Raw genomic sequence first — 14,327 nt, forward strand, 5'->3', positions numbered from 1 at the left:
CTGTTGGGTAAAACCAAATACTTCCATCTGCAGCCATGATAATTTACATTTGAATTGTGATGTGAATGAAGTATTCATTTTGGCTCCCCTACAAAACACTTCAAGATGTTATTAAAATCTACAGTGCTGAAAGCAATGGAATGTGGGCATTTGAACGAGTCAAGGTGTTAATGCAATAATTATGAATGCCTGTGACCAAGCCAAGACTATCAACACTCACTCCACCTTTGAAGCCGGTTCATATTAAGGCAAGTAATACAAGTTCACTGAGGGAAGCTCTGCAGTGTTGCCAGATACCCGAGCTACTTGGTCAAGGTATGCTGCATAAATGCAGCTGCATAAATACAGCTCATGTCCAGGTAATGATATCACAGGGCCATGAAATGTGTGGCAGCTTGGGGAAATCTTCATGCAACAGTGGATAAAAAATATCTGCTGCTGATGATGAGATCAACGAGTGGACATAGTTCTACCATACCCCTCTTCACCTTCTATGTTCTGCAGCAGAGTGTGCAAGAGGGTGACAACGTAGAGGATCTGCTGCGATGAGAATCCGTGTTCACGAGCCCAGCGATAGGCCGACACGTACACATCCAGCAATGCCGCCTCGCGCAGGGATGTCTCGTGCTCACGCAAGTGCAGCATCTCCGCCAGATGCCTGCAGAGTTTCTCAGTTCAATACATGCAAATCACGATAACAACTTTGCGACACATATTTTATTAGTTTTACTTTTAGCTAATCTCGGGACAGTTTTTCAGGAGAGTCCTGCTTTTAAAGTATCTTTGACCGTGTAGAACCCTCTGCTGCGTTTTCCGGTTGTACCGGGTGTTGTTTGGCATGTTGTCCGATGTTTCGCTCCAAGTGCTGGGAGCTTCTTCAGGAACTGGATTTGAATTATACCGGAAAACACATCAGAGCTATGCAGCACAATTGGAAAAAAACCTACGCAGTAGCAAAACTGGAACGCATCGAGGAGAACTAACACATCGAGGAGGAAACGATGCTTAAAATCTGCATGAATAGGTCGGTCAATAAGTGGCTTTGTCTTTTACAGGTCATCTCATTGCCCTGCCATTGGAAATCTCATGAGCTTTAAAGTGCTGTAGTTATTCACATGTCACTACACATAAGGGGGGAAAATGCATTTCAAGCCAATACAAAACATCAACCCGGCTATGCAGTGGCATTCATATAAAATTTTAACAATTACAACTTGAGATGTGGTGGTGGCATTGGTGGATCACACTGATATGGACACATGGGTTCTCTGTTGAATCACAAATATTATCATACCTCCCTAAGGGTAACTCAATGTATTTGGGGGACTTTTCCAAACATTCTCGTTTCCTTTAAATCTGGCCAAACATGTCAAAGCAGAACCCTCTTACAAATACGTCATAAAGTACCGTATGTACACGCAATGTATTCTTCCAATGGTAAAGGGAGCAGTGAATGTAGTGGAAAGGCATATTTTCATTAACATATGACATAAAAGCTACCTGTCGCAAGCCTCTATTATTTCAAACAAAAAGTGGAAGAATTTGCCCATGCACCAATGTATGAAGTGGGCCTCATATAGTTGCAAACAAAATCATGCTCTGAAAATATATGCATTGTTTTTTTAAACTGTTTGGTCCACACCAGATACAGCTTTAATTAGAGCCGAGTCTGAAACGGTGCTAGACCAGAGGACGCCAAAAGGCGAATAGCAAAATGTTTCTGTTTGTTGTTTAAACATCTTAACACCTGTTTTATTGCCAGAAAGGGTAAAAATATTGTTATATTTTGATACTGGCAAGGGAGATCCCATGATGTAGTTGCTCACCCCGAGCTCTCAGTGTCTTGATAATGCCATTGTCTTTGTGCTGTTCGACTTTCGGCGTCCTCTGGTCTAACACTTTTCGAGACTAGGCTCTAAATAAAGCTGTCTCTGGTGTGAACCAATCAGTTTCAAATACGATACATATATTACCAGAGCATGTTTTCCTTTTGGTTAATGCAGACATGATTTCTTGCAATAGGTTTCTGTCTGGTGTTTTAACATCTTAACACCGATTTAAAGCTTTCGTGACTGCAGGGATTCATCTTCTTGGTTCTTTCGGTAAAGTCATGTAGAAAGGAAACAATAAAATAATAAAAATAAAACATAATAAAATAAAATTATCACGACGTTTCGGCCTCCTTCGCTCTCCGGATGACGTGATTGCTAAGCTCCAGGGTGATTTCAACAAACTACAACATCAGGTAGTTTCTCTTAAACTAGTCCTGAATACCTCCAAAACCAAGGTGCTATGCTTCTCTCCAGGACTAAAGCAGGAAGTTATTATTCCCCAATTACATTCCTTGAATAATTATCAAATAGAGCAAGTCAAGATCTATAAGTATCTTGGGGTCATCCTGGATTCAAAACTTAGTTTTGAAGATCACATTGATTATATTGGTAAAAAGACAAAAACAAAAATTGGTTTTCTGTATCGACACAAGCACTGCTTCCCCCCAATGTTCCGTTTGGAATTGATAAAAGCTACCATACTGCCTCTACTTGACTACTGTGACATCGTGTATAAATCAGCCCCAAGTACTATACTGAAGAAGCTTGATTCCATCTATCACTCGGCCTTAAGATTTGCATTGAACTGCCCATATAGGACTCACCACTGTGATCTCTACATTGGGTCACACTTAACATCTCTTAATGTTCGACGGCTTGTGCACCAGATGTTATTTATTCACGATGTACTTACACAAAATTCCACAGGCTACCTACTGGATCTCCTCTCTGTTTCAAAGAACAAATTTGACCTCAGGTCTTCGCTCATTTACCAGCTTCACATTCCCTATTGCCGTACAAAAACTGGAGGAAGGGCCTTTGCTATTGATGCCCCCAGGGTCTGGAATGCTATTGCCAATAAACTGCAACTTGAATCACTACCTATGAGATCTTCACTCAAAACTGCTCTAGAGGAGTTGTACAACCCTAGCTGCCACTGCTATTCAGTGGCCTAAAATATGGCTCTAGATTTTGTTGTTATAATTTATTTATGTAGTTTATTGTTAAAAATTCGGTCACAGTCCCTATGATCACTGTTACATTGGATTTATGGCTTTTATTTTGGTGATTTCGAAAAGTTTTTTTTGTTTTGGCCATGTTTTTGTTTATTGTAGTACGGAGTTAGACTGATGGCCTTAATCTTAGTTGTCTTGTGGTTGTTGTTGTTGTTATTTGACTTGCATCCCACTGGGATTTTTGCACACAGCGTTGGTGTACGGTGCTATTTCAGGAATATTTTGATATTTTTTCCTGTATTTTCTGTTTGCACAGTCACATAATCACTTTAAGATGTTTTCTTGTTCATGTTTTTTGTTTGTTGCGGTTGCCCGGGACCGCCCCGCACCGCCCGTGACTTTACCGAAAGAACCAAGAAGATCTTAAAGCCTGTTTTATTTCCAGAAAGGGTAAAACATTCTTATATTATACTCAAATAGTTGACAAAAAGCGTAGCTGCTTACGTCTGCACCTCCTCCAGAGTCAGTGAGGCAAGGGACTCCACTTGGGAGAATGAGAGGACAATCTCTGCCTTGGATACGTCCTTTTCCTCGGTCACAACTGCGTCGTCGTTCTGCACTCACAACGAAGCCAGATATATTACATTCAAAAACACATGCCATTGTGTAAACTTGCAGTTAAGGTAGCCTCGTGGTCAGTGTGCTAATTAATGAGCTACTGTTCCCAGGGTTAATTCCAACTCAAAAAAGGGGAATTAACAAGGATATTCAACTGCTACAAATTGCAGAATAAAGACCCTGTCAATTGATCATGATGATAAGAGATAACCATTGTGTGATGCTTTGGTATGCGAAAATTTGTATCGTGTGAAAAATAACCGCAACAAAGCTTAAGTATAAAATGTACAATATATTTTTTTTATCAGTTATAAAGAAAACAATCGATTCTATTCAAAATGTATTTGATGTTAAAAAAACAAATAATGCTGGTTTTTCAACTTTTGTTGCAAAACCAGCAAAAAAACGAGTCATTTCTATATTGCAAAGTTATTGAATACTGATGTATCCACAGGAAAAATGTACACAAATATAATTTAAACCGCTGCATACAGATGATATAAACCTTTTATCTTCTTAAAGGTAATGCGATAAGGCTGGTACACCGCTGAAACTGTTAGCTCAAAAGTATAACATCATGTTAAAATATAGCTTTTAGTAGACTCATGGTAGGGCCCTCAATCATCCACTGCTGGGCTGGTTGACAACCCACAGCCGTGCGGGTCTTGGGGCTTATTTGACCATACTTCACCACTCTGGTTAGTGAATGTTGAAGGCCGGGGAAGAGAACAGGCGCGGGAGCATAGAAGTACAGCCCAGCAATGGATGTCTGCACTGTCCTCTGGTGGGTCCAGCACTCTTATTACACTATCCATGGCATTGTGCAACACACTACATTCATGTTTATAAAACACACATAAGACGATACAACTTATAAAATGCAGTGACCGCAATATATATAAAATATATAGGACAGTTATCTCAATGCCACACGACACGGTGGAAGGCAATAGGGTTTCTATACAGACAGCGATAACGTATTGACGACGCCGGGTGAAATTCACAACAGGAGCGCACATGATATATATTTTAATCAGGCTAAATATGTTGGTTTAAAATGTCTTAACGGTAGCGATTACCATCGTCGCAAACTGAAAAAACGTTGTATTTGTTTAAAAACGAAAATTACAATTTCTTTCGTTTCAAAGTAACGCGGACATTTAAATGTCCACTCGGCGATCGCCGCGGTTCTGTCGGCGGTTGCGCGGTTCCGTTACGGCGCTGGCTATTGGCTGGCGGGTGCCGCGCCTCGCATGAAACGCCGTCTGCTATTGGCTCGACGGCGGGGATTTCTCAACGCCCAATCGCAGCGCAGCGTGGCTCGAGGCGGCGGTTGCCGTCTCGACCACGCGACAGTCGCCTAGCAACTTACGCGACCGTCGCTTAGCAACGCACGCGGCGGTCGCCACGGCAACGGCGGGTCGCGTGCCCAGTACACGTGGCACGGCGTTGAAGGAATTCCTGCTTATTGTTCAAACGACCAAAAAAAAACACTTCAATAATTATATTGTCGGTTCTTTCGGTAAAGTCACGTAGAAGGGAAATAATAAAATAATAAAAATAAAACTATTAAATTCTCAACGACGTTTCGATTGCAACACAAGCAATCATCATCAGGTGTGAAAACCACAGCAAATCATTATTTCACTTTCACATCGATATAATACGGCAGCATCTGGTTTTAAGCAAGAAAAACTCTGGACTGGTGTTTGACCTTCTGGGTCTCATCAGCTGTGTCAGACTGGTAATCCGGTAGCATTTGTTTAATAAATCTCCTTCTGATGACCTGAACATCTGTGAAAAAAGAGCTTTATGGCTCATCGGATTCCTCCAGCATAAATACATATTCTGATTCTGATGATGAGACGCCTCCAAAAAGCCAAACACCAGTCCAGAGTTTGTTTGCTTGCTGAGTTACCACCAAAACATATTTTTGGCAGTATCCCATTGAAAATATGGCTGATGGACTAAAACATGTTTTATTTGTGTGGAGACAGGATTTAATTCTGATTCCCCCTCCCCCCCCCCATAATGCTCCACGTGGTTTTAGTCACATTGCTCCACACCAAACACGTAATGAGTTTGTGTGTGGTTACTCACACCAACTCGATTAACAATCAAGTTGAAAGAAATAAATCCGTTTTTAGTTTGGCACCAGTACAGGAATTTAATCATGAAAGCTGTACACGCGATGGACTCCGGCTGTGAAAGAAAACGCAAAGTTCAAATAGCCCTTTGGGGCCGTCCATAAATGACGTCACGCGATTTTGGACGATTTTAGACCCCCCCCCCCTAGTCACACGGCGTCACAAAAAGTCAGACCCCCCCCCCTCCTCCTCAAATATGACGTCACAAACGTCTGACCCCCCCCCCCCCCAAGGTGCGTGACGTCATTTATGGACGGCCCCTTTGCCACGCATTCTAGGGCTTCCACATTGGAAGGATAAACTCGGCGCAGCATAATAGGAAGCAAAATAAACGTCACCGTTTTAAACTACAATCACTACAATCATGGAGAGCAGTCCGCCACACTAAGCCAATAATAGTCGTATGTGTACGAAGTACTGCATATCATATTCTTTGGTTCTATTCGGTTATGTCACGTAGGTAAAAAATTAAACTGCATATCAGCCTGCTATACTCATGCACGCCAACAGAGGGCACACGAGGTCTTTCAGTTTCGTTCAGATATTTCAAGTGTGAGAGAAATACCTGATCTGATTTGAATCGAAATTGCCTCTTTTTTTTATTATTCACTTTACTTGAGTAGCTAAGTGTTTTGCAAAACGGAAATGTTGATCTTGAACAGCCTCTGTTGGAGTGGTGTACTGTTATATTCTTAGATCTTTCGGTAAAGTCACGTTGAAGGGAAACAATAAAATATATTATTTTTATTGTTTTATATATATTTTATTGTTTCCCTTCAACGTGACTTTACCGAAAGAGCTAAGAATATGAATTACTGCAGTCACGAAAGCTTTAAATCAAAATTTGGTTTACTGTTATTTGTATATTCAGATTTTATTTTCAGTAGTGGCATAACTAATTGGATGGGATCTGTCACGAGTCGTTTATTTTGACTTAAACTTTATTCGCTACATCATAAACACATTTATAGGGCAAATGTGAAAAGTATGAAATTGTATCCTGTTCAATATATAAAAAATGTTTCAAAAGTGTAAAGATGTTTATATGGCTTAAGGAGGTCTTGATGCAGAAATGGAGTGGGAAATTGCTGTAAAACGATTATTATTTTACCAGGTAAAACCCATTGAGCTATATAGTTATTTTTCAGAAGCAACCTGGCCACAAATGATAGCTCAATGAAGGGGCTTATCATGTGGAAATGTATAGCAACCAAATACTCGAAACACATGATTCTAAATGTGGAAGAAAAACTGGAAGACCTGGAGGAAAATCCACGCGACCACGGGGAGAACGCGCAAACTCCAAATATACAGCAGGCGTCAGGGTCAAGATTGAACCCACGACCTCCTGTATACCAGGCGAGGTAGTTAACATCTCGCCACCAGTGGCGCCCAAAGCATTTTATTCTATCAGTTTTCCAAATAACTTTTATATGAATCTGTGTTGTTTAAGTTTCATGCGGGAGACACATATTTACTTAATTATGGTGAAGTACATGTGATAAGTAACTAATAGAGTATAGAGAAATTTATTTTTACTGCCTTCTATTCTGATAAACATCTTAGAATGGTAGATGTTAATAAACACAACAGAATAACCGAAATTCCTCCTAACTTATTTTCCATCTACAGTACGTACAGTATACTGCATATACATTTATCATGACTCAAAGCTTTCGTGACTATCGGAATTCATAGTTTTTGGGTCTTAAATGTTTTTTTCTATCTACGTGACTTTACCGAAAGACTCAAAAAGTATACATTTATCATTTTTATGTTTCCCTAAGTGGCAGTGACATGCAGTTTCTGGGATACTTTTCATTGTAAAGGTAACATTTACAAAAAAAAGGTTTAGCATGGTCAAATTCCCTTTAAGAACATCAGGAAATGGAACAGCTTCTGATTTTTTTTCTTTGACCCAAACTATGTAGGCACCCGGTGATTGTGTGGTTATGCTGCACATCCGACATCCGTTGGTCATGCACCCCTTCCCCTGACTCTTTATTGTACACACATATCTCAATGTCTCCACATCTGTGTTTACTCCAGCCCTGTAGCAGTATGTTCCGTGGGAAATATTTTTTAAAGATGGAAATATGTGACTGTCAGATTCACGACACTAAAAAACCCACATGCATGCCCATACATATGCACCGTTTGGATTATTTTATTTGCAGTATATAAAATTAATATTAAGTTAAAGTAAATGCATGGCATTAATTGTTAATGAGTTGAATAAAAGCACTGGCACGTACACGAGCAACGTCTCATATGGCTATTTGATTGCATAAAATCCAACATATACTTTATTTTTTTACATTGGAATTAGTGTCCATATTATTTAGTAAAAATGTGTTTTACTCAACAGAATGGTGATGGGACATGTAGGCGAAGCAGCCACTCAAATTATGCATGTGAATTGAGAAACTTGTATACAATAAAAGTATATGCATCTCTAGAAAGCAGATACTTTTATTGTATTTCTCTCTTTATTTCTGAAAATATTTCATGCAGATTTAGTTTTTTTTTTAAATTGGTAAATATCAGCCTTCCACACAATGGGCATGCCCAATTCACGAAGAGGGCCTACATCTCAAAAGGAGCAAATTTTCTCCACTTGCTGAAAAGGTTGGAAGATAGAGGGGCACTTTATCCAAGCACAAGCAATTCACCAAATTACATTTGCAGTGCACCCCCTCTGGCAGTATATATACACTAAGTACTGAATTGTAATGTAATTTGATTAAACTTGTCCAAGATTACAACCACTTTCCGTACCAGGTAATTCATGTATAATATGGAGATATGATACAATTATATATTGTAATCGAGGGCTGTTAAGCATTGCAACCTGTTCGTGCGACACATTCTGCTCAGCTCTTACAGATTTTTGGTCCGTTTTCTTTACGTTTTAAATCGAAGCTGCCGTCACAGAATTTGCAATGCATTGCCAATAGTTTCCCAATGCGGGTCACGTATGTCCCAAATTTTTCCTGGATTAGACGGCGTGTGTGCCACAGATTGTGAATCTCTATCGTGCTACCTTTAACAGCCTCTGCTGCAGTGGTTTACTATGGTTTGTATATTCTGATACATTTTTTCAGTAGTGGCATAACTAATTGGATGGAATCTGTCACGAGTAGTTTATTTTGACTTAAAATGTATTCGCCACGTCCTAAACGCATTTATTGGGCAAAATATGAAAAGTTTGAAATTGTATCCTGTTCAATATATATATAAAAAAAAAGTTTTTAAAAGGTATATATTTTTATATGGCTTAAGGAGATCTTGATGCAGAAATGGAGTGGCAAATTTCTGTAAAAGATTTATATTCAACCAGGTAAAACCCATTGAGCTATATAGCTCGAAGCTGCCGTCACAGAATTTGTAATGCATTGCCAATAGTTTCCCAACGCGGGTCAGGCATGTCCCAAATTTCTCCTGGATTAGACGGCGTGTGTGCCACAGATTGTGCACCTCTATCGTGCTACCACCTTCTCTCTCTGTCCCCCCTGTAAAATATTGAGCTTATTTCTTTCATAATATTCAATAACCTGTTCATAAGAGGGTGGCCCGTGGGTTATTGCTGTGCTCGCTCACGGGCCATTGTGTGCTGGCGTTAACGTCAAAATTAGCCAATTTAGAAAATTACCCACAATTTACTCAATTGATATCACACATACCAATCATCCCCCCCCCCCCACTGGTAGACTGCCGGCCCGCTTGCAGGCCAGGTGCTGAGTCACCTCATGCGGCAAAGGGACAGCTGCCACTGGGGGTGCCCTTTCAAAATGTTGAGATGAGCTGTTGATATGGGAGTCGCTGATAGTGTGTAAAGTGCTGTGATATGCCCTGGCATCAGATGTATGATTTTAAACTCAAATGATCATTATTATTAGACAGCAGTGGGGAATGTATGAATGGATCAGCCAGTGTATTAATCTGCCTCGTGAACTACAGGACAATAACCCTGCTTGATTTTCATAGCCAAGTACAGTACTGTATGTCCATCTGATATACAATTGACATGTCATTAATTGTTTTGAAATGTTTATAAACCAGGATTTTTTTCACCAATAATATACATTCCATATTGTATTTTACATATACAGTAGGAGAAAAAAAGACGACATGTAAGATTCCTGAGCTTTACGTGTTTTGCATGACATTGCAAGACTAAATGTGAAAATTATGTATGTCACGACATTTGGAGCCAATTTTTATTACATTGTTTTACCTACAAACGTGGTGCCATAAATTACCAGTGATTACAAGGTACATTCGGCAAAGCTATGTTGGAAATATCCACTGAAAACATTAGCTATTGTTACCATGCAGATTCAAAGCTGTTACCTTTACCAATGCACAAACAAGTCACTTCCAGCTGTTACCAGGAAACCTATCCTCTAATACAAACGAAATAAAGTCCACTCTTCATGACATTTTATTAAAAAAGCCGATGTGATATTACAGTTTAGTAATAATATACGAATTCAAATATTTAAATCGTAAAGATAAAGGCACAGCCTAGCAATTGTCCGCTCTCGCTAACTGCTGGCAGAAGGGCCTCACCTAGAGGGGTTACCAGAGATCCCCTCTAGATGGTATATGGCCTGGTTAACACTGGTTAATTATGCCAAATCGCCTGATGAAGCAAGGTTGTAATCAACAGCGAAACATCGTACACAAATTGTAAATGTTCTGGGTTTACTCTCCAACACGCTGGTGTGCTGAAGTCGTAACTAATTGGCACGTTTTGCTTCCGTGACAAACCTTACTAATTGGCTGTGTCGGGTGGTGGTGGGTTAACGACACATTTATATTTACGCGATCTCACCAAAAAAACCAAACCGATCCCTATTACAGCATATGGCCTACACTTCCGACGCTGACCAGGCGGTTTGAAAGAGGTGGAATTACCCCACTCTTCTCCCCACCAAATGGAACGTGCCGGTCGACGAACCGTTGGTGGACCCATTCACACTGCTGCGGGGACAGAATGGGTGCGAGTTGAAGAAACGTGCCCCCCTTGTTTCAACTGCCGTGCCGAGAGGTCGAATATATGACTGCCAAAATAAGAGCCCTTCCCGCACTGACCAATCATCGCGACCCGATTCAATCGCTCAATTCAATAATCTGTATCATCATCATCGTTAAGACGTTGACGTAAAAGCAACGGGAAGACGAAAATCCAACATTAATACGACAGCGACCAAAAAAAACCGACCCTTCCTCCTTGGACAATTACCAGACGTCCAAACTGCGACCTCGGCGCGTGTGAGGCGTGTTTTTTTTTCTTGCCTGCTTTCCTGAATAGCTGAATAAACAAAGAGCCCAGGCCCTCCACAGATGGAGATACGTGGCAAGGCGCCAGGCGTTGCATTATTCCTGCAGTATCTGATAGCTGGCCAAGAGCATGCGACGTTCAAATAGGGCTTCAAGATAGCTATCGTCGACTTTTCTGTTTTTTCTTATTGTTGCACTCTCCTTTAAACGCCATTGTCTTCGGGCTGCTGTCTGTCCACCCGTCACACACGAGGAGGTCAAAATGTTATGATAATAATATATATTACAATTATTCGGACTCAACAATTACAATTTTCAGCGTATTTAGCTTTAGTACGACCACCCCTCCATATTTCATAACTGCCGTGGTATATAACGACACAGATCTACAATAAACAATGTCATAACCTCACAGCGACTTTGTAGTGTGTCGTTTTTTGAGAGCATTTAATTTAATTTTACTGGATAAATACTAATATATTTAATATCAGTGGGCCTATTAGATGCGTAATGTGTGTTCTACTTTAAGATGTATAGTATCGCAAGACATTAACATTTAAAAAAAAATCTTTCCAATATCATACTTGTACATTTTAAAATTTCTGCTTCTGTTTGAGTATTTTACATGTTAAATTTGGTGCATCGTGCATTTGAGAGGTTTTTACAGACATACTCTGATTACAGTGAAATTAAATTTACCAAAGAGTGTACGAGAGTCATTTCGTTCAGAATAAAATAATTCCATGTTTCGAAAATGTATCCTTTCAAATAATTTTCACACAGTACAGTATCATCGCATGCACATGATACAAATTATAATGTTATGATAGTAATGCATATAAGGATTTAATGTCATGATGTCAAGTGATCGTGGTGTCTTCATGCTCAAACGAGTGCTAGCGAGTAATCAGTCTCCATGAACGGCCATGAACCGGCAGTGGAAATTCCACATTCATAAGCCAAGAACTAGTCTCTCAACCATACAGACACAGTACTGTGTAGTATAGGAAAGGACCAAATTTGTTTTACAGTTTTTGTTGGTAACGTGTTGATAAATTTAATCTACTTTAAACGTTTAACAATTGTGGCAGCGCATAATGACTTCAGCTTTTGAAAATGATGTAACGTATATTGCAGCGTTAAAACAACACGCAGCATATCTGGCTGGAGAGTGCTGGTTTTAATAGCGATATATCACGCAATTGGCAAGTACATAATGACATTCCCCTGGGGGTAGTCGGTGTAAATTATGGCGAAAGAAAATAGCAAAAAGAAATTAATGAATAAACAAAATGTTGTCGGGTATTCGACATGTGTGTGTGTTAAGGCAATTTCCACGTTCTGTGAAAATCCGCTCTGATCCTTGCATGGGTTGGGCCAAAATATCACGTGGAGGTGGCAGCCTGGGATTTAGTTTAAAAAAATTATACTTTAAATAACCTAAAGCCAAACAGTAAAATAATCCAAAACGAAACTGAATCATTTGCTTTATGCTTCAGCCAATGCATGTAGAGCTAGTTAATTTTAAATACATTTTAACTCAAGCGTGATCATGAAATACATTCAAGGGAATACTGTGTATATGCAAACCTTTGTATGCCTCAGTATCTTGGGGGGAAAAGGTCATTATTTGATTAATTAATTACTTCCCTTAACAAATGTGATTTCAATTTTCAAAGCTGTTTCAGCTTCTACTTCCGAAACACACTCTGTAGTTTCTTCATTCGTGTGAAAACAACAACACAATTAAATTAAAACATTTTAAAAATAAATTGTTAATGTTTTAACTAGTGCTGTATCTCCAAATGTAAAATACCGCATCTATCTTTTTTCCCAGCAGAGAAATCAGGATTTCAACACAGCTAATCGTTCCTTTGGATTGATAAACTGGGTACCACTAAGCCAGGGTTAGGGCAGTTAAACAAGTCAGAGAGGGGGAGGGTAGGGGGGGGTGAATGGTGCGAGGAGTGCGTAAACTGCAGGATACAGCAGAGGCGCTGAGAGTTAAAAGGCAACATGATTGCTTATTCATAATAAAGGTGTTTGGGTTAGATCGCGTTATTTATAAATGTGTCGTAACCCTCCACCACCCGACACGGCCAATCAGCAAAAAAAAGTGTCACGTTGACAAAAGACAAATAATTCACTACTTTAGCCCACCGGTGTGTTGAAGAGTGAATCCACAACATTTACAGTTTGAGTACGACGTTTCGCTGGTAATTACATCCAGCACCATCGGGCAATTCGCCAGAATGGCCAGAATGGCGAATTTGCCCGATTATGCTGGATGTAATTACCAGCGAAACGTCGTACTCAAACTGTAAATGTTGTGGATTCACTCTTCAACACCCCGGTGGGCTAAAGTAGTGAACTATTTGTCTTTTGTCAACGTGACACTTTTTTTTGCTGATTGGCCGTGTCGGGTGGTGGAGGGTTACGACACATTTATAAACAACGCGATCTAACCCAAAAACCTTTATCATGAATAATATTGGTCGCGAAAGCCTACGTGTTAAACTAACTTGATTGCTGCCAAGATAGATGATGACATCCAAAGCAAAATAGCCGCACCGCTAAACGCTGAGGATGCAATTAACTCGGTAAAATAGAAATATGCGCTCTCTTACCATCAAAAGGTCAGGCACACACAGGAGATGCCGATGACTTTAGGGATGCAGTTAACAAATAAAAGCAAAGCACACCTCGGAGAGGGATCAGATTTATATTATACAAGTCACACTGTTAAACGGTACACCTCAAGCCTTGCCATGCCTGCTTTTACAATGAAGACAAGTTTTTTTTCTTCCAGTTTCATATTTCCACACGATGAGGATTTAGTATGGATGAGCAAGTGCTCATCAATAATACAAATTTCACGAGGCTAATAATACTACTCTCCATGCATCCGCGGTTGTGCTGTATGGTTCTCCGATGCGTTTTCGGGTTGCACTTCGTGTTTGGCACAATATCCGACGTTTAACACCACGCGCTGCGAGCGTCTTCAGGAACTGAGCAATTTTATAGACCACATTAGTTATCGGAATCAGAATCTTTATTTATCACAGATGTCCGGTAGGGACGGGTCAGAAAGTGACAAAAACAAACAGTGCGAAAACACGAGAGGGGTGAAAAGTTTAGGAAAGTTAAACAAATGACTAACAATAAACACATTGATAGTTCTGAACCCCGTATTGTTTTAGTTTTCGTGAGCTGCAGATGAGAAAATGTATTTATTAAGCTTTGTATTACTAACAGTATTACAATTATTT

The 14,327-nt window shown here is 39.9% G+C and overlaps 1 protein-coding gene across 4 annotated transcripts in view; it reads right to left on the reverse strand.

Moving 5' to 3' along the window:
* Window positions 1-4,858, reverse strand: part of CABCOCO1 (ciliary associated calcium binding coiled-coil 1) — a 28,301-nt gene extending 23,443 nt beyond the window's left edge. The window contains exons 1-3 of one of the 4 annotated variants that reach the window (XM_076066373.1): window positions 4,705-4,856; window positions 3,512-3,621; window positions 489-658 (exon numbers count right to left, since the gene is read on the reverse strand). In XM_076066373.1, coding sequence (XP_075922488.1) covers window positions 489-658; window positions 3,512-3,621; window positions 4,705-4,707 — 283 coding nt within the window. In that variant the 5' untranslated portion in view covers window positions 4,708-4,856. Of the gene's footprint in view, window positions 1-488; window positions 659-3,511; window positions 3,622-4,704 lie in introns of all 4 variants that reach the window. The other 3 variants (XM_032952026.2, XM_076066374.1, XM_076066372.1) reach the window with 3 other exon arrangements.
* Between the last annotated feature and the right edge of the window lie 9,469 nt (window positions 4,859-14,327).

Source organism: Petromyzon marinus, chromosome 11, assembly GCF_048934315.1.
Source record: "Petromyzon marinus isolate PM22_M1 ecotype Great Lakes invasive population chromosome 11, UKy_Petmar_22M1.pri1.0, whole genome shotgun sequence".
Classification (NCBI taxonomy): domain Eukaryota; kingdom Metazoa; phylum Chordata; class Hyperoartia; order Petromyzontiformes; family Petromyzontidae; genus Petromyzon; species Petromyzon marinus.